This window comes from Brachycentrus maculatus, unplaced genomic scaffold, assembly GCF_059751285.1.
Source record: "Brachycentrus maculatus isolate JH-2025_06_01 unplaced genomic scaffold, ASM5975128v1 h1tg000115l, whole genome shotgun sequence".
NCBI classification, from domain to species: Eukaryota; Metazoa; Arthropoda; class Insecta; order Trichoptera; family Brachycentridae; genus Brachycentrus; species Brachycentrus maculatus.
The window spans coordinates 2,954,709-2,976,249 of NW_028280868.1; the positions used below are offsets into that span (position 1 = coordinate 2,954,709).

General features: G+C 31.6%; 2 protein-coding genes across 3 annotated transcripts in view; one reads left to right on the top strand and one right to left on the bottom strand.

Moving 5' to 3' along the window:
• The window catches only part of pain (transient receptor potential cation channel family member painless), a 36,566-nt gene extending 31,854 nt beyond the window's left edge, over positions 1 to 4,712 (bottom strand). The window contains exon 1 of the mRNA XM_088259242.1: positions 4,515 to 4,712. The gene's annotated coding sequence lies outside the window, so the exon portion shown is untranslated. The remainder of the gene's footprint in view (positions 1 to 4,514) is intronic.
• The window catches only part of LOC148309960 (gamma-tubulin complex component 2-like), a 65,873-nt gene extending 45,122 nt beyond the window's left edge, over positions 1 to 20,751 (top strand). Inside the window, exons 13-16 of one of the 2 annotated variants that reach the window (XM_088259243.1) lie at positions 11,269 to 11,412; positions 13,584 to 13,661; positions 17,039 to 17,226; positions 18,613 to 18,968. In XM_088259243.1, coding sequence (XP_088115369.1) covers positions 11,269 to 11,412; positions 13,584 to 13,661; positions 17,039 to 17,226; positions 18,613 to 18,703 — 501 coding nt within the window. In that variant the 3' untranslated portion in view covers positions 18,704 to 18,968. Of the gene's footprint in view, positions 1 to 11,268; positions 11,413 to 13,583; positions 13,662 to 17,038; positions 17,227 to 18,612 lie in introns of both variants that reach the window. The other variant, XM_088259244.1, reaches the window with a different exon arrangement.
• Positions 20,752 to 21,541: the final 790 nt, after the last annotated feature.

The following is a 21,541-nucleotide window of genomic DNA, read 5'->3' on the forward strand; positions in this document are numbered from 1 at the left end:
GGACCAGCAGCGTGACTTTTTTATAATTTATTAATATTATTAACTAACCCTTGAAAACCAATATTTTGAAAAATTAAGCTTAGTTTAGGACAAAGGCATTATTTATATTACCATTGAAAACCAAGACTTTTTTAGTATGCTGCGTTTAGGTCAAAAGTTTATTAACCCTTGAAAACCAAGGTTTTTTTATTTAAGCTTCGTTTAAGTCATAGTTATTCATGAAAACCATTCACCTTTGAAAACCAAGGCGTATGCTTCGTTTAGATCAAAGGTAATTAATTAACCCTTAAAAAATTAAGCTTTGGAGGTTTTTGCGAACGTTTTTACTGTGACTTCTTACGAAATGTTTTTCTATATGTTGGCTTTTAAGTTGTTTACAATTTTTTTTATTTTGCTCCACTTAGAAGCCATTTATAACAATATTGTATTCCAAATGTCGCCTATGAAGTTCGTTCTTAAAAGAAAGAAAAATATCTAGTGTAACTTACAACATGTATATAACTTTTCTAAGTATTGCGGTTGTCAATTGTGAATATAATGGTGAACGTTTGCACATGGTATAAAGTTATAATTTACACCATCCAATTAAAGATCGTTTCAATAAATATCTTCATCCATATTAAGATATGAATGCCATCTTGACATTTATATGGTTTCAATTTCTTTGTAATTTTCTAATTCAAATATCTATTTTTTAAACATGTTTTTTTCTTAAGTAAATCGGCGTTTGCTGCATGAACTATCTTACGAGTATGTTCTTAAAATCGTATACATTAAAAATAAAAATAAAACACACTATAGATTCGTCATAAATTTGTTGTTCAATTCCTTTGACCGAATAAGTCACGAAATTATTTTTCGTTACAAAACACAATGGGTACCTATTGTAATAAGGTTACTATTTGGATCACTTCGGGACAAAGTCGGCCTCAAACACAGATTCAAACAGTTAACCTTTTGACATGGTACTTTTCTGTTCGCATTTAAATTGTATCATGATTATTTTTATAAATTTATGGCTCACGTTTTTTTGAAGGACCACCTGAATATTTTGATTCCATATTATCTATTAATGCTAATCTTATCCGCCATTGATCTTGAGTACCAAGTTTAAGAAGGGAGTTTTTATATTATTACCTGTATTTTTCTGCGTGTTATATTATATTCGTTGAAAATATCAACTTTATCAATTAACGTAATACGATTGGCGATAGTTATTGTTGAATTAAAAATTATAATAAATTGTTTTATAATAAATTTACAAAACATATTAATCGTCTGTTTGTTAAGGAACATTCTTTCATTTAGTATTTGATTGAAATCATTTTCCAAATTCGATTCAGATCCTATATCTACATTACTTAAAAACTTACTCAAATCAACCATAGATCCTGCCGAGAACTCACATATGAAAGTACGTGTGAATTATATATTATATTACTATGTGAACTTAAGAAAATTTTTTTTTTTTGAAAACTTGACATTTTCACCTCGAGGAACTGATTAGCATTAGCATGGCCTGTTCAACTTACGCAAGCTTGTGCGAGTACGGATATACAACCCTGGATATCCTAGCCATTTTTATTACTTTTTTCTCTTCGTACTTAATAGAATCTGAGTAGGTACTGTACCTATTCCATTATTTTTCCATATACCTACTCGTGGTAGCTATAAAATATTCTTCAGTCATAAATAATACTCCTCTCCGTAATCCAAACATCTGGAGAGCAAGCTAATCATGTTGTTTTTATTTAATTTCCGATCAAGTTAACCTCGCATCGATCCGATACAGTGCCCTTTACTTCACTAGATATTGATATAAATATATATATATATATTTTTTTTTAAATATCTAAATGTGTGGTCGCGTGTGATGACTCCTTTCTTAACATATTATTTAAATCCAGTTGAATAGGATTTGACATTGGGTGTCTCGATGTGAGTAGGGCGTGTCGGAAGGTATCACGATTCAGGTGTAATTCCATACGTAATGGTACCAACATCGGTCCACATATCTCGCTGATTGATCACGAAACAGAGTCTGCCGCGGTGCAATTTGGATCAATTTCATCTGGATCATGTACCCGGTACCCGGTACTCGCGAAGGCGGTCCGCGTCATCAAACTTATTATTTTTGACGCAAAGCTGGCGTTAAGCTTAAAATGTATTCAGGATATATGCTAAGACGTCTCGCATCACTAATTCCGTGCTTTTAAGATTATTTTTTCAATTAAATTTTTCAGTAACGTAAAATACGCAAGTTTTTTTGTATTATGAGTATTTTTTAGTATTAAAGAATTACAACAAAAAAGTTGCATATTGATCGATTCCATGTGTCTGAGGGGGTATTCATGAGCGGGATTCTTCTACAACTTAAACGTTTCTTTTTTACATTTTGTACTTGTAATTTATATAAATAATACCTACTTTTTAATTTATATTAATAATATGTGAATACCCCATAAATGTGAGTTTGTCATGCATCAATATATTAATTATAACAATAATAATAAAACCCTTATCCGCACCCCAATGGTGCATAGGGCACTGCGTCATATAAACGCAGTGTTATCTTGATCGTTTACACATGAAGGAAAGGTGATCAGCCCTCCGCTTCAAGTACCAGTCCAGGGTAATATTGAATAAATATGACAGTGAAAAAATCACTAATATTTATTTTACCCCCCTTGTCAATCGAACCCGGGACCTCCAGAACGGTAGCCGAGCTCGGCTATTAATTATTCTCAATATTATTAATATTTAAAGCAATTACTTTGTGGTTAGTCATTTTTACTTTTTTTACAAAAAGGTTAGTAATATTAGTATATAAGGTGAGTGGTTATATACTAATATTAATAACATTTTTGTAGAAAAATAAATAAGTAAATGTATTAATTATTTAACGAATTCAATTGAATTGTAAAAAAATGTATTGAAAGAATAATAAATAAATAAATAAATATAGCCGTCTTATGAAGGCGCTAATATTATAATGAGAATCGGATAACGGAGGTGGGTAGATGTGAAATAAATCTTGTCATTCGGCCATGTAATCCATGATTGCATGATTTTTGTTAGAAAAAAGTACCTTAAAAATATATATGATAATCGAGATTAGTAAAATGTGCCTCGGAAATTAGAGAGCCAAAATACAGATAGTTGATATGTTTGTATTTGTATATTTAATAAATAAATTTAGGAAGTCATTAGGAATTATGCGAAGAAGAACTTTTTTCTGTTATTATTTGATTCTCGGAAACAAACACCATCTCAGTCGATAATACTTATCAACATGTCATCAGTATGGAAAACATGACAAAAATTCATATTTCACACTACAAATCCTATCCCATCGTGTGGCATTCAATTGACATATTATGCAATTAATCCACAGTAGGCGTTTCACTAAAAAGGGTGCGTTTTATATCTACGTTAATTGTCCTGCTTATAGACAATAAGATATCTTTTTTATGCTGAACCCTCGTAGTACTAGCAGGATTACGGGGTCGAGTACAAAGTAAAGTAGCATTGTGCTGTTCATATCAACAAGTGGTCCAGTACAGCAGCCGGTGACGTCACTTCCCGGCCGCGGGCTATTGGAAACTCTAGTAATATGTATTATTATAGGATAGGCAGTAAGTACACTTCTGTGGCTACCACAAAAAGCTACCTAGTTCTTGTTTTAGCCGATAAAAAGAAACCACTTCCTAGGGAATAACTGTCGCAGCGTCATGCTGTTTACTATTTATTCGTCTGAATTTTTTTTTTAACGAAACGCGAACCGAGCGAAATGATTAATTCACCACAACCGCCCGCCATTTTTCTTGTTTTTGCTTTGTTTATTTTATATTACAGCATTGCTTTCAAATCCACTTACGCCACTTACGACCGACTCATAACATCAGTGATTAGTTAATTTAAAAAAAAAACTTTTAAAATATTGCAATATTTCATTCATTTCTTACGAAAATTGCGTTTAAAAAAAAGAAAGACCAGAAGGCATTACATTTATGTATGTATTCAAATACTATTAGTTACTTTTTTTTGTTTACTTAATACTATTTCATGTTTTTTTTCGAATAGATTGTATTTTTAATTAATTGGAAGGTTATTTTTTGTATCAAACGTTATGTTTGATTGATATTATTGTGAAATCTCCGCTACTCGTTCAAATACAGCAAAACAATATGGAAAACTCAACCTTCGCCGTGCTTTTGAGAGCGTAAAAAGATTCACTCTAATTTCATTAATTAAACGCTGTACCCACTTTTTTCGACAATTGACTATATTTCGAGAATAGCCATGTGTTTAAGTAATTACTCCAATTAAATTATTGTCCCATTTGGTACGATGGATAATATCGTCAGCCGAAACGAACAGTCGACAGCTAGACCGTGGGACGTACTTTATTTATTTAGTCCTTACAAGGACATACGCGGTACTTGGTACGCCCTAAATTCCTTCAAATTTAAAAACAACACATTATTACACCATAATAAAATCATTATCCTTACCCGTAGATACTAAAATTCGCCACATCAACTATTTTAATCCTTTTTTTCAATAAAACATATTAACTTCGTCCGTTTTTCACAAGCACCGATTTCCAAAGCACATTTCAAATTCAAACTGTTGTTTTCCTCGTTCGCACTCTTTCCTCGGCCGGGATTCGAACTCGCACCCACTATTCGCGGTCGACCAACGACAAATGTGTGCTATGCTCGCCTGTTGGCTCTTTGGAGAAGCAAGTGTGCCTGTCCGTGTGTTGGTGAGTGTGGCCACATGCCCGGCTTGTATGTGTGAGCGGGAATGATTTCCGCCGATCTATGGTTTTATCATACTGGCCGATTAACGAGTCCCCCCAGTGCCGACAGATGCCGCTCGTAGTCGTTATTTTAAACCAATTTTTAACCAAAATTATCAAAATATACACTTACATTAATTACTGTACCTTGGATTTAATCAAAATCATCGTCTGCATTCCTTTCAGATCGCCCTTCTACGGCCTTGTGTTATATTGCTGAAAAGGTCTTAAATTTTGCGTGGTCGGGCAGGTTTTTGATGTACCCAATGCCTTTTCGCCAAGCCGTTATGCATTTTTGTATGCAATCACAATACTACGAAATGCACGCGTGGGATATCACAATAAAATGAAACAGAGGATGCCATTTGCATACCCAAATAATAATTATGGACAAATTTTAATTAAATGCGTTTTTTTAATACTTTGGTTGTGATTTTAAAATATTGATACAGATAACTCATTTAATTTTTTTTCATATTTTTCCCCAAATCTTAACTCATTAACCCAAAATCGCCCGTGAACGAATATTTATAATATATTTATTTAAATAATATATTATGCGTATTTTTGTATTTCTTAGATCTACTACTCTATCAGGTCTACATTCATTTGAAAACTTTTTGTGTTATTTTTGCCACTGCATTTGTCTTTTTTTTTAAATCAGAACACCTTCGCTAGGGCTAATCCGTGAATTTTATGAATTGTACATCTAGATCACCGTATCCATTTTTTTTGCGCATAGATAGTAAGGATAACATTAGACATTATCGTTAACTTTTTTTCAATATATTTTTACTAATTTAATACATAAAGATATCGTAGTCATACAGGAGAAAGTGACCAAGTGCATTTTTTACAAAAACGTAATCATTGACTATTTGATATCTTACTAGCTTAATATTGCCCTGAACTAAACTTGGAAGAATAATATATTGACTTGTTAAAAATGACTAACTGCACTGATGTTTATTTTCATGCCAAGCAAAAGTGACTTAAATGGCCCTCCTGAACATTTTGCATTCTGTTAGTTGGTCACTTTCTCCTGTATGACTACGATATTTTCGAAACAAAATATTATATCTTTTTCACGACGTTTTCTTCCACATAGAATATTAGTGATCGAGGGGTATAGTACGTCTTATCAAAATTACTTTAAATATTTGTATGAATTTTATCGTCCGATCCATACGTAAGTTAACTATTGAACTGCGAGTACGCATTCTAGATAAATTTAACTTTATTTCTGTTCTTTCATTACTAACGACATTTTAAAATCGGTTGTCAATCAGTATAGTAAGGACGTTATTGATTCCGAAAAGAAAATAATGAATATTTATCATCGCCAAATTGAAGTAATATATTTTATATTATTTTTTGACATCTCATCAATGATGAAGAAGAATATGGAAGTCTGGGCATTTACGGGGCTCACGACCGTCATAGGCTGGTTTAATTGATCACTTTACACACGTGGAACATTCACCAATTCTACCCATTATTGACAACCACACTACTCAAATTCTTGGAAGTTCTATATATATGAACCAATTTAGAAACCTTGTCCTTGAATCACTAGAACTTCACTAGAGACATCTATTGGTGAAATGTAAATAATATTTTTACCAAGCAGAAACTCTTATATTAGTATATGAGGTCCGAATCCTGGATTACAATCACACATATGTCAAAAACTAATATGAAAATAACTCCTGTAATTGGAGATAATCTAGATTTTGTGAACAAGTATTTGGACACACTAATAATGTTTTAATATATTTTAGTTACCTGCCCTACAAAATTAGGTACTCGAATTTGCCTATAAATTATATCTTTGTCTTTTTTTCATTGTTACCTGGGATAATCTACATTAATTTTAATGCAAATGATAAAATTATTGATTTGTGTTTACTGTTCCCTGGATTTCATTTATTTTTACGAAATGTCTATTCTTAACTAACTAACTAACTAACCATCACGCCGCTTCCCCGCAGGGGTAGGCAGAGAGAATAGAGCGCCACACCACTCTGTCCTTGCAAACATTCTTCGCCTCTTCCACGTTCATGCATCTCCTCATACATACCCGCCGATTGTTACGACTCCTAACCTGACCACTTTCAAGTATTTGGCATACCTGATCGTGCCATGTTTTTCTCGGTTTCCCTCTGCTTCTTTTCCCGCTAACATTCGCCTCATAAATTTGTTTTACCGTTCTTTCCTCACTCATTCGTTCTACATGTCCAAACCATCTCAACACACCTTTCTTAATTTTATCGATAATGCTTATCTCAGCTTTGCATTCCTTCCTTATTTCACTATTCGTACATCTATCATACATCGTTTCTATTCTTTATAATGTCTATTCTTTATAATGTTATTCTTACTTACATGTTTATCAAAAACTAAAGAAAAAACACTAAAACACGTTGTTTACAGATGAATGTTACCTATTGTAAACATTCGATATTTTATAGATTCATGATTCCGGGTTTATCGCGTTCTGGAAGATGATCAGATGTTTGGCATAAACAATCATGTATAAATATTCAATTTTATAGGCGATTAAAATCGATAACCGGAAGGCTGTGGACAGTTTAATATGCACTCCAAGAAATCCTTATGTTTGTAAAATAAAAATGTCCTCATAAACCGCGAAAATTATTTTCAGGAAACACTGAAAATATTTTATTGAAATATAAAAATATATAAAAAATTAAATAAAATTCTTAAATTATATTTCTTCCTATTGTTTGGTTTTAATTATGATATACGGTTTTTTTAAATTCTCGATATTTTGAAGCGATTCCATCGTATAATCTTTAATTCTTCTACAATTTCGCGACCTTAAACTATTTTTTGGTAAATCTCGTACAAGTACATATTTATAAAAAGGCAGCTTTCATAGGCTGTATTTCTTCGTATTGTAAAATATTATGGTATTAATCATGAAATATGATTTTTTTCTATGTTCTGAAGGGATTCCATCGTATAATCTTTAATTCTTCTACAATATCGCGACCTTAAAGCATTTTTTGGTAAATCTAAAAGTACATACTTATTTATAAAAGGCAGTTTTCTTATGCTGTATTTCTTCCTATTGTATTATTGCATGAATAATGAAACATGTTTCTTTTTTTCAAATTTTGCTATGTTTCGAAGCGATTAAACTGGTAAGCGATGGGGTATCCGTCGTTTAAAATTTTCTTTTTTTTCTTCAATAATTTCGCGGTCTCGTGACCATTTTTCGTTGGTAAAAAAAAATATTTAGTCACTGTTTATGAAAGTAAAAATAGAATTAAAAATAATGTTTATAGAATAGATATTCGAATGCTAATATAATGTAAGAAAATAATACAAGGCTGACATAAGAATCACTAAAATTAAACAAAGTGTATTGGGATGGTTTGGACATGTAAATCGAATGAATGAAGAAAGAACAGTAAAAAAATGTATATAAGGCGAACTTGGTTGGCAATAGATGCAGAGGAACACCGAGCAAAACTTGGCATTATCAAGTATTTCAGATACTTGAGCTTATTCAGGTTAGGAGTCGGAATAATCGGCGGGTATGTAAGAGGAGATGCGTGAATGTGGAAGACGCGAAGATTGTTTGCAAAGACAGATAGATGTGGCGTTATATTCTCTCTGCCTACCCCTACAAGAAGCGGCGTGATGATTAGTTAGTTTTAGTTAAAAAATATAAGTTTGAAACATAATTAGTACGCGGTATATGGTAGCTGTTATTCATCAACAAAATAATATTGGGAAATGGCCATTGAATCAACAATGAAGTAATAACAGTCATCAAATGTTTTTTTTCTTACGTCACATATTTTTAAACGTATAACTTCGCCCTCTCGTTACTTGTTGCGTAATTGTTATTTTTATAAAACCGTAATACTAGATCATTATGCAAATTCCGAAATAATCCTTGTAATTTGAATTTCGCTACAACGATTCACCAATTAACCTTACTCAAATTATACCCTAGGCGAGTATTCTTGATTTTAATGTCGTTCGTTCTGTGTTAGTCGATTTTATTATAGGAAATTGAACTCATCTCGGATTAAACATGTTCGGATATATGGTACATAAAGAATTCGTGATTTTTCTGATCAATGCATCAAGATAATAATTTAATTTCAGTGAGATCATTAATTGATCATTCCTATTACAATATTTATATATCAAAGCATCATTATATTCAAATATTTGCAAAAAATCTCTGCACCTTTGGAATATATCATAGTAGTTTGCTCATAGAATTGACTTCCATTTTATTTACTATTAAATCCACTAAAAATCTCATGTTTTTTTCCCTATAATATCTGGGACCGCATAAGACTGATTATATTGATCAATATAATACCTCATCAATCATTTGAAACGCTCTATGCATAGTTAAGTTCAGTGCATAATTGAGAAATACAATTTTTGTAGTAATTTCTTCTAGGAAACTTTGAGATAAATTCAGATGACAGTTCATATTTATTTATTTTGAAAACTTGGTACCTACTTAAGATGATATTATAAATACGCTTTGTTGAGTTAGCTTGCATTTGACATTATTAATGAATAATTCACCTTTAATAGGGCAAAAAAACTTCAAATGATAATAAAGTCATACAAAAAAAAAACGGAAAGATGTTAGCTTTGAGTCAACTTTTGTTGCGGTAATCTCTCTTAGAATAAGCTCGTATTTATTTATTTTACATGTGATGCAACTTTATACAAAGGCGAAATTTATTTGTGTTGTTTAACCCTGTATAGCGTCGTGTTGGGGAAACAAGGTTCTATCTAACACATTTAGGTATTTTCACATTTTACTCTAACTCTATTCAGATTTAAATTTCGGTTCGATCTGTATAAAAATTACAACAAAAAACCAAATCAATCGTCAGAAATTCAAAGGGAAACAAAGTTCTCTCTGTTATTATGAAATATCATTCAGAGAAACATGGTTCTATCTCGACTAATTTCATACTATATAGTATTCAAGATGGCGGAATAGCTGAGTTTTGTGAACCGCCAAACTCGAGTTTTGTGTGATATAACTGGTGAATTTATAAATATTACCGAAAATATGATACAGAAAGGTAGTGTAAACATACATTTTTCATATATTGAAATAAAAATCAGTAATTTTCGCGATAATCTGTGGAATTTACAATGTTGAATTTATCATTATTTACCAGGGACAAACTGGTTGCTGTTAAAAAAGTACTCAACAAAAAAAATTACTTGGAAAAATGCAAATTTAATAAAATATTAAAAAATATATTTTCATTCCACCAACTTCGGCAGTAAAAACAAATTAGAATAAATATTTTGGTTATCTAAGTGACTGCAACAAGGTTCTATTTGAGATATGTAGAACGTTGTTGCATTGTATTATTTGAATAATTTTGAAAAATCTCAAGGTTACAAAGTTCTATCTGAACTTTTTTTACTTAAAAATTATTTACTATTTCAACTTTTCTAAAAAATGTTGCATTAAATTTGCTTTTCGGTTTGATTTAATCATATTATTAAAATAATAAACAAGTATTTATATAGAATATTAGAGAAAACATTATCTAAAATTTCAACCTCTCATATCTCAAAACTCACTCGATATAAGGAATCCACATAGAACCTTATTTCCCCAACGCGACGATAGGGCAATACTTCCAGAATGTATTTTTTTACAAATTCTAAAGGATCTTTACAAATGTGAATAAACATTTAAATGTAAGAATAAAACACCGTTTTTTTTTTTTTGAGTTTATTAATGTAAACTTGACTAATTTCGAGAACCACAGATTTTCTCAAGAATAGGTAAAAATACAATCTCACCCGTTGATCAGAATATCTGTAGTTCTGGTCGTGTTTACATTCATTAACTTTAAAAATGTGGCATTATATTGTAGAAGCGTTATATTTATATATTTAAATCATCATGTTATTCCACAAAGTTAATGCCAAATCAATAATTTGCATAAATATTCTCTAAAACTTTGTTAAGAAGAAAAAACAGCTAAGCATTATTTCAATTTTACAATATTTTGGTTGGTTAATCAAAGTGCACTCGTAAATGGATTAATTGTTAGGAATTTGGAAGTGTATAAAATATTAATCAACTCAATTTAGTACCTACAATAGAAACACAAAATTACAATTTAAATCAATTTAAAAAATAATAATAATCTAAAGTTTATTTTCATTTCAAATAGTATTAACGGATGATCAGAAACCTCTGCGGTATTATTATGGTTTTTATCAATTTTTCTATTGACATGAATGAAGCAGAATATAGAAATCTGGGCATTTACAAAAATTACGATCCATTATTGACAACCACACTACTTAAATTTTTAAAACGCATATATCTCATACCCTTCTTTTATACGTGAGTCCTCGGCAGCATGTATGGTTGAGTAAACTTTTTATTTAGCAGTGACCTTTATTTTTTAATGTCTTTTTTTTAGGTTACCAATGTTGATGAGGTCCTGGAAAAGCACAGCGACTTCCTGGAGACCTGCCTGGAAGACTGCATGCTCACCAGCCCGCCTCTACTCAGAACACTCACCAAGCTGTGCCAGATCTGCGTACAATTCTGTCAATTCTTTCAGGTAAAGAACATTCTAGCACAATAATTTTTATCTTTTTTATCAGTTTTTGAATAGAATTGTGTGTAATACCACCATATAACATATTTAAGCACTATGCATATATTGTATGTAGGGATTTTTTTTAGAGGTTTGGTTTTGAAACTGGCAAAATTGTTTCTACAGACTGTCAATTTGACAGTTGACAGTCAGTACATTTTATCATTTCACAATGAATGGACTGAATGACTATTATGCGCATCGTGGGTTCAGTGAATGGGCCGAAAACAATATTCAGCTTGATTCTCTTTTTCAAAGCTAAATTTTTCTCACTGATGTAGCACATTTTTGGTTAAATGGCCATGTCAATAAGCAAAATTGCCAAATTTGTAGTGAAGAAAACCCAGAAGCCTTTGTCGAGACACTGTTACATCTGTCACTGTTTGGGTGCTTTATGGGCAGGTGGAATCATTGGCCCATATAGATGCCGGCCAGAATGTTACGGTCAATAAAGAGCGCTACAGAACCATGATTACTGACTTCTTCGTACCTCAGTTAAATGACATTGATGTGACAGAGCTGTGGTTTCAACGAGATGGTGCAACATGTCACACGGCGGATGCCACCATTAATTTACTGCGGGAAAGCTGAATTTGTATACCTCTAAAAAAACACCCTATATTACCATCATTCAGATTACCGTTTCTTGATGTAGACTGATTAGTTTTAAATCCAACATTTTATAACAAACTGGCAATTTTTTATATGATATTTATAACACTTGAAACAGAACCTTTACCTTCATTAAAGGATGTAGCTGGTATCGTTCCTAAATTTACTCAAAAATATGTCAAGCAATTCAATGAAGGTTGAGATATTACAAATTAGTGTGTGGTCACTTTAACTAGGTATGTTAGATGCACTGTATTCCAAAGTTATCACAGTGCCTGTCCTACTACATGGGTTCACTTTGCACAGGTCGCTCACTCCTTTCAAGAAATTCATAAATCAAAAAACTTGATTTTTCAGGAGAAAGTTTAAAAATAAAACACAATATATTAAAACTAAATATCAAGCCATTTATTGAACTTTCTACTGTGCAACAGATCTTTTTAGGTAAAACCTGAAGGTTTTTTCTCTATTTGAAAAATATTTAGTTTATTTAAAAAAATATTTAAAAAAATAACAATACCTTTTCTTCTAAATGCAAAAACAACATTTTCTGCCCTGTAGCAGGTAAATATTAAGTTAAAAATATGCCTCTTTTGCTGGGATATAGTACATTTTCTGGGCATTCCGAAATCATACACAACTGAAAATTGACGATTTTTGATTTATGACGTTCTTGAAAGGAGTGAGCGAGGTGTCAGGCACTTGCTTACAAGGGAGCAGAGAATAATATATTCATATTAATTTTTTCACTTGTATTCCCATCCTTTTTTCAGTAAATGAGCTAGATCCGGCACTAATTAATCATTAAAATTTCTTAATTTTTCTCATCTTTGCAAAATTCACCTCGAAGCTTTGAGGTGAATTTTGTAAGATATAGATTTTTTTTAAATAAATACAATTTTTTTTTAAATTCATATCAAAATAATGTATTTTACGTGTATTTGGATATCGCCAGTTTATGAAACTGATGATTTGCAAAGCATTTTACTTTAATTTTGATTGTATTCTTAAATGAATTAATTTTGTTTTTGTGGTGACATATTTTGAATTGTGTATTGTGTTCGTTGACTCTATTTGACTGACTTTTAACTAGTATTATTGTTCTTATATTGACTTTCAATGAGTTTATAAATAGACCTGTATTGCAGAGAAATAAACTCTAATAAAATAGAAATACTCTAGTCGTATAAAACAAGTGTTTTGAAGTTTGATGTACTACTATAAAAAATCTGTAATTTTTACTCTCAAACAGAAAATAAAATAATTTTTAAACGAAAAATGAAAGGTTTTTTTTGTAAATATATTGGTATAGTAATGAAATTTGATTCATATCAACCTGATTTAACAAATATATTATTAGCATTTAAATATTGAATTTTTAAAGAAAATACATATTAGAATACTAATTATGTTGCGATGACCCTTAAGAATACCTATTTTTTTAAATAAATGTTCTCTTATTATGTACCTAAATCAAAATTTATTTTATATCACCTATTATTTTGTTGTGCCGCTCACTAAAGGAGATGAGGAAATATTTTGTGGACGCAGAGCTCACGGGTATGATCGGTTCTGCCTACGAAGCCACAGAATCTTTAGAGGTATATAACTTCACACAAACGTGGTTACGAAAACACCTTATTGTTTCTTTCCATCCATTGCTTTATACATCTATATGTTTTTTGTATTTTTAACACATCTTATGCGGGAAGCGAGTTTGACAGTCCTCAGTCCGCCAATCGCCGTATGCGAGAGACTGTAATCACAATTACCCAAAAATTTACTATTTAGTGGTAGACTTTTTTTGCTTATTAAATTGCAATATTTATGTCTTAAAGTGTCATCTGTTGAATTTTAGTTACAGCTTTATTAACCACCCTACCTTCGGGTTATTTTCAGGCATATTTTTTATAAATAAGCGAAAAAATCACAACGTTTGTTGTCACAAATTATTGTCAGGTATGAAACCTGACAAAAATTTGTCAGTGTATCCGGTACGCATTAAATATTTTTGGAACATATATCTTTTCTTGTGCGCGTAGGTCATACGGGTTAGCGCGGAATGGTGAAGAAAAACCGCGCAAATCACATACGTTAGTATGTGTAGGGTGGTTAAGTATAAGAGTATAACTCGGGACTGTCCTACTCTTACCACTGGTACCACTCTTTAATAAAATATTGATTTTTATTACGTATTAATAATTTAGAAAGGTGTGTTGAGATGGTTTGGACATGTAGAACGTATGAGTGAGGAAAGAACGGTTAAACAAATTTATGAGGCGAATGTAGTTGGAAAAAGAAGCCGAGGAAGGCCGAGGAAAACTTTTCACAATTATGTATGTCAAATACTTGAAAGCGGCCAGGTCAAGAGTCGTAATAACCGTCGGGTATGTATGAGGAGATGCATGAATGTAGAAGAGGCGAAGAATGTTTGCAAAGACAGAGTGGTGTGGCGTTCGATTCTCTCTGCCTGCCCCTATGGGGAAGCGGCGTGATGGTTAGTTAGTTTAGTTAGTTATTAGCGCTTAATTATTTTTGGTGTTTATTCAAGTATTATGAAGTAAATACGAGAAACTAATTTACTAAAACATCGTAATATTTTAGGTGAGTGTACATATTTAAAAAAAAATTATATTTCGTCGCGATTAATACGTTAAACATTAACTTAATCTCGATCAGCCCCGCATGAGATGTGTTAAATTATGTTACCTGTGATCATTGGCATTTTTTTTAAATCATGGCTTTTAGCAAAATTATTGTAAAGTCGCAATACGAATTGAATACTTCATGTTGACTTATTTACTGAATTGGCATTTAGTTGTAGAATTCCAAAATGTATTATTAATATAAATGAAAACATGGTTTATGATTTTACAGGATTTATGTATTTTGTGACGGCTGTTTCCTTGTGGGGGCACTTTCAAACTGGCAAAATGAATCAATTTCCACATATTAATTAACCCTTAGTACTGAAGTGCCGCCATAGAGGCAGCATGCATGGTTTGCCCATACTACTCGATTGCCACCGCCATGGTGCCAAGAAAACTAAGTCTTAACACTCAATATTTTTAATATACGTATTGGTTTTTTTGGTTCAAATATAATTTAACCGAAATCATATAAATACAATTAAATAGTAATATAATATAATAAGACTCAGATTTTAATTGAGTTAGCGGTATGCAATTACCAAAAAACTTTCGATTGCAAAGGGTTAACGCTTACAATCCAATGTTGTATCTCATTCAACATAATTTTTTCCTTATAGAGGCCCCATGTCGAATGTCATTAAAAAAATTCACCATTAGCATTAAGTTAAAATGAAAAATGTATTTAAATACGTGTAACAATTTAACAATGCTCCTGTAAAGCAAAGCAGTTGTCCCAAAAATAGATAAATTCAATACATTCATAGTCTTATATGATAAAAGTACCGTAGAACGGGGCTACTTGAACTTTGATGTATTACTTGAGCTCAGTACAACAAAAAAAATCAAATCTGTATTTGGTCTACAATAATGAACTTATCGTGACAATAAATGTCACCTGTCAGGGAAACAATGAATCATGTTGATACGTTCATTATTCTAGACCAAATACAGATCTAAATATTTTTTTGTACTGGGCTCAAGTAACACATCAAAATATAAGTAGCCCCGTTCTAGGGTACATCTATATAATTTATTACACTATAATTTTATTTGATCAATGAATGAAGCAACTGGTCTAATAAAATAAAAGTGGAAAAACCTTATAGTTATTTTATTATATAAAATGCAGTTCTACCAAGAAATGTCAGTACAGTACTTATATCATAATCTTAACTTCTCAAGCACTCAGACCATGTATCACTATGCTGTATAAATAATTTCAGCCGTCTTGTATTTCGATATTTGTAATGTATTAATCTATCTTATTGGGTGAGTAAAATTCATTTTTTTCAATACAGTATATCCATAGCATTGTGTTAGTTATAAAATTTATCACAAATTATACACAGTTATCTGCATATTTGTCTGCCCCCATAGTGTAATGGTTAGCTCACTTAGCTACCATGCTGGAGGCCTGGGTTCGATTCCCAGGGAGGTCAAAATAAATACTAGTGATTTTCACTCTAGTATTTATTTAATGTTATCCTGGACTGGGAAGTGTACCTGAGCCCTGTCCATACCTTTATCCCCATATGCCTATCTCAATTGACTTATTTAATGTTGAGATACTAACGTTCAGTATTTTTTAAATCACAACTTGATTTTCTCTAAATCCAGGTAACATTTTACCTAATTGATTCTTTTTTTCTTAGAACACCGTTTTTGCATTGAAAAAGAAAGTTTTTCTTCTAAAAATCATATGGTTTTGAAAAGGAAAAAGTTATTAAAAGGAAAAGGATTATAACACATAGTTTTTCTATATATTTTCTAACTAACAAAAAAATATCCAATATACATTCTTTAAAAAAATCGTCGTGAAGAGATGAGTAATCTCTCCGGTGGTCGGCCAGTGATCAATCAAATAGAATTCAAATTCTGTGTTTGCATTGTATCCCCTTAATGAAATCATGTAAAAAAATAGTTTCATTAATTGATTCGGCAGTCACTTTGTGGTAAAATCTATCCATTTTAAATTAATGTTTTACTTAGTAAATACCACTATTTCTTCAAATCTACTGTGACACACGTTTCGATGCATTCCGCATCATTTTCGGTGTTTGAAAATGATGCGGAATGCATCGAAACACGTGTCACAGTAGATTTTAAGAAATTGTGGTATTTAATAAGTAACACATTTATTAAAAATAAAAATAAAAAAGTTTAAATTTGATTGTCTTGTAAAAAAAAATTATAGCTCCGAAGTGGAACCAAATCCTGATATATTTAAAAAAAAACACTTATTTTTACAATAAATCAAATAAAAAAAGCTCTGTCAATGTATTTTCTCAATTTTTATCCCGGTTTTAAATATGTTTGATAATGTACAGGGCCACGACATGTTGGGAGATGCAGCAATGACGAAATCCACGGACAGCACGACCGTCGCGGACTCCTTCGAGCAGAGCATCGCGCGATACGATCTCCACTTCACGGCGGCCTTGCTCAACCTGCTCACCATGATCAACGACATGGCGAAAGATAACAACACCAAGAAACTGGTCAACATCATGTACAGGTGAGGTGGATTTTTAAATTACAGTATCCCTACGATCCCAGAAAGCAAGATTAACCTCATAGTGCTGAGCTTATATAATTCACATATTTTGCATAAATTGCTAATTGCTTTTCATCATCATTACTTGACGAATTTGTAGGGTAGAAATAAAAAACTTTTGCTTAAAAAAATACAAAAATCAATTATTTTTTGACATCTCATCAAAGGTGAAGAAGAATATGGAAGTCTGGGCATTTACGGGGCTGACGACCGTCATAGGCTGGTTTAAGTGATCACTTTACACACGTGTAACATTTACCAATTCTACCCATTATTGACAATCACACTACTCAAATTCTTGGAAGCTCTATATATATGAACCGATTTAGAAACCTTATTCTTGAATCACTAGAACTTCACTAGAGACATCTATTGGTGAGATGTAAAGAAGCTTTTTATCAAGCAGAAACTCTTATATTAGTATGTGAGGTCCGAATCCTGGATTATAATCACACACATGTATTTGGACACACTCAAAATGTTGTAAACAAAAATCATTGTTAAATTCCCAGCAAAATAATTTTAAATGGTTATTTATAAATGTTAATAACTTATTGAAAACATTATACATGCGCACGCTAAGACACGTCCGTACAGGTCGATACCTAAAACAAATTGCGCAATAGTCGGTATTCCGACGCTCCGTACTTCTTACGCATTCATAGAGAGTCCATCTATTGACGGTTCGCACTCTAATGGTTAAAGTACAGCAAAATGTCCATTTTTGTTCGCCTCCGTGGCGTAATGGTCAGAGATCTTTAAATGGGATAAATGTATTTAAATTTCATTTCAATTTGAAATAACTCATTTCAGTCTTTTACGCTGGTTAAGATGCAAAAATTTTATTTAAAACATTTACCCCATATGTATAAAGTTCCCTCCAATAACGCGGTACCTATCTCAATGCTATAGGGGGTTTACTGTATGTACACATACATTTTTAACGTTCCCTTCAATGAATCTGTGTTTTTCTCTCTGACCTTCTATCCACACCCAATGGTACATAGGGCACTGCTTCAGATCTTCTCAAAGACACAACTCTAAAATGTAGATTTAGCTTCACATATGGTTTTGAACATAATGCAGATTACATTGAAATATGTGCCACAATAGATTTTAAGAAATAGTGGGATTTACGAAGTAAAATTTAATTAAAAATTGATTTTCTAATTGGTTTATTACTTACTTACTTTACTTAAATTATTCATTCTCATGAAAATAAATTTAAAATAAGAGTTCATATATATTGTAAATGCACTGAAATGTATTTTTTTTAAATGCTTTTGGCGATTTTTTCAATAATGTAAAATAAATCATTCATATGATTTTCAAATTTTATTTTTTCAGGTTAAACTTCAATACATTCTATTCGGAGCAACTGGACCGCCTGTGTATGGAAAACTCCATGCGACAATCTCAGGAGAGATCTTCCAAATAACTTATCACAAACACTTCAAATAACAAATTAGATAGTCACTAATATTTTCACAGATCTGTTTACGGAAATAATCTCACTAATAGCAAAAAATTTATTGTTGAAAGTAACACTTATATTAGAATTCACCTGTTTCACATTAATTCTATTTTTACACCGAAATATAATATGTAATTGTGATAAGATTAGGTCACGCATGAATCTCAGTGATATTTGCCATTGTATTGTGTTGCCATTTTTACTTCTAAGGTATTTCAGTAGTGAAAAACTCATTAAAAAAATCAAGGTCGCATTGTGAACGAAATTTATAAAAAAAATTGTCAAACAGAATTAGACAGCTACGTAAATTGAATGAATCTCTATAAATCTCTTGCCAAACATATTTATAAAATTTTGTATTACATGTACACTGAACTCCCCATTTACATGGTAGAAACTTTAATTTAATAAAAGGCAGTTTGCTTAGCAATAGCACAGGTGCAAAACATTTGCACATTGGTGGCGAGCTTAAAAATTTGGTCTCTTCTCATCGATCTGAAAATATTACGGATTATAAGTAATTATGATGAAGTATTATATGAAAAAAAATTATGGCAGATTGCTATTTTTATACAAGGATTAGATTTCCTCGAATGAAAATCAATTGTGGATATCAAAAAATTAAATTCATTGTGGTTTATCCTAACTGAATTTTATTTAAAAATCAAGGTTAACAGAAAAATTCACCTAGCCCCCTACATACTGTTCTGTGTATAGTACTGAGTAGTAAGTACATGCGAGGGATATAGGAAATTCCAAATTACTGTTACACATTGTTAATTATTGTTTTTTTTCAATTTTTTGTTTGAAATTTTGTAAAAATCGATTTCAGTGTACCATATGTTGAAAAATATGTGCAAGATTACAAAAAGTAAAATAATGTACAAGAAATTCGCTCTATGAGCCATGTTTCATGTTTAAATATATTCCTAGATTACTTCAAAATTATACCATCGGAAGATGTAAGTGAGATCTTTGTATTGATAAAGAAGATCTGCATTAGTGCACTCGAATTAAAACAATTTGATAATCTTCCAATATCAGAAAATAGTAACTAACTAACTACCTAACCATCACTCCGCTTCCCGCAGGGGTAGGCAGAGAGAATAGAGCGCCACACCACTTTGTCCTTGCAAACATTCTTCACCTCTTCCACGTTCATGCATCTCCTCACACATACCCGCCGATTGTTACGACTCCTAACCTGACCACTTTCAAGTATTTGGCATACCTGATCGTGCCATGTTTTTCTCGGTCTTCCTCAGAAAATAGTATTTTTTTCAAATATGTATTTTGGTCTAAAGAATGAACTAAACATATTGTTGCGGGAAATGCTTAAAAGCATCTTTTATGTGCTGTTGGTAGAGGGCGGGAGATGCTTATAAGTATTCTATTTGCTTACTTTTGGTATAGTGGGAGCCGCCAAAAAACATATACAGATCGGAATTGGGTTCGCGGTTACTTGTGATTAGTATACGACCCTAATTATTTTACTTATTAGGGTCGGGGTTCATGAAAAAACTGCCGTATAACAATGTCTTACCACGGAATGTCGTGGAGTTGTGTTCATTGAGTATCACTTAGAAATTGAAAATAAATTATTTGCTAGATTCTTAATAATAATAATTTTAAAAAAAAGTAATAATAAAATAAAATTTGTCATTTATCGAAGAATTCATTTCATTTCCAATGAAAAGTGTCAACTGGCAACTAAAGAGCTCAGTTAGGTTGTTCATCTTATGTTACGCAAACAAGTCAAAACACGTGAGCAGTGCTCAGGTTGGTACACTCTAAACATGTGCCATCCGCAAACACTGCTCATTCAATAACATTAAGTGGTTAATTATTTGTGTCCATTTCACTGCAGCAAGTAATCCAATATATTGTCATATCTTAGTTAAAATATTTGAAAAATATCTTTAAATATAATTCATAAATTTTTAAGGTACATTGAAATCATTTCATATTTAATATTAAAGTTTTTCCGGCCTGTGATTTTGAAAAAAGAAAAATGCACTTAGTTCCTTTTGATTTTGTTGTTTAACAATTGTATGGATATATTTTTTTGATCTGATTAAATACCCTCATTGTGCCTACATTTAGTAAATGTTGCTTTAGATAAAATTTATAGATATTTTGACTCAAACTACAGCAGTACAAATTAAATCAATATTAAGATAAAACATATTTGTCGTACATAGTTGTTATATTCTTGTAATAGATTGATTATCTATCATCACTGCTCTGTTTAAAACTGTTCTGAAAAAATATATATGAGGACTAAGAAAAATCTTCATTGAAAATCTGACAATGTAAACTGTCCAGTTGTTACAAATTAAGGTTTAGTTGACTCACCTTGCAGTAGGATGATGGTTGGTACAGTTTTTAAAAAACGAATCCTTTTTCTTTCGGGTATCTGTTTAATATAATACCATATTTGGGTATCATATTATGATATATTAACGCACTAAGGACGGGTAAGGTATTTCTACTCGTTGGGTCGATTGATGCTTAAGGATGGCAAGGGTATTTTTACCTCCTCCTCCTATTTTTACGGCCTCAATTCAAAGTCAGAAAAGAAGGAATAATTTAATATTTCAATATAAATATTATGTATTGATCTCTTTGTTAAGGTCTTAACCATATGTACATAACTATGGAATCCCGCCGCCAACGCATCGCAGGCGTAAAAAACACCCATCCTTAGTGTGTTAATATATATTTTTTCATTATATGAAATAAAAACCTAATTACTTATTTTCATATTTTGCGAATATTATATGGTGAGATGGTTGTATTAAA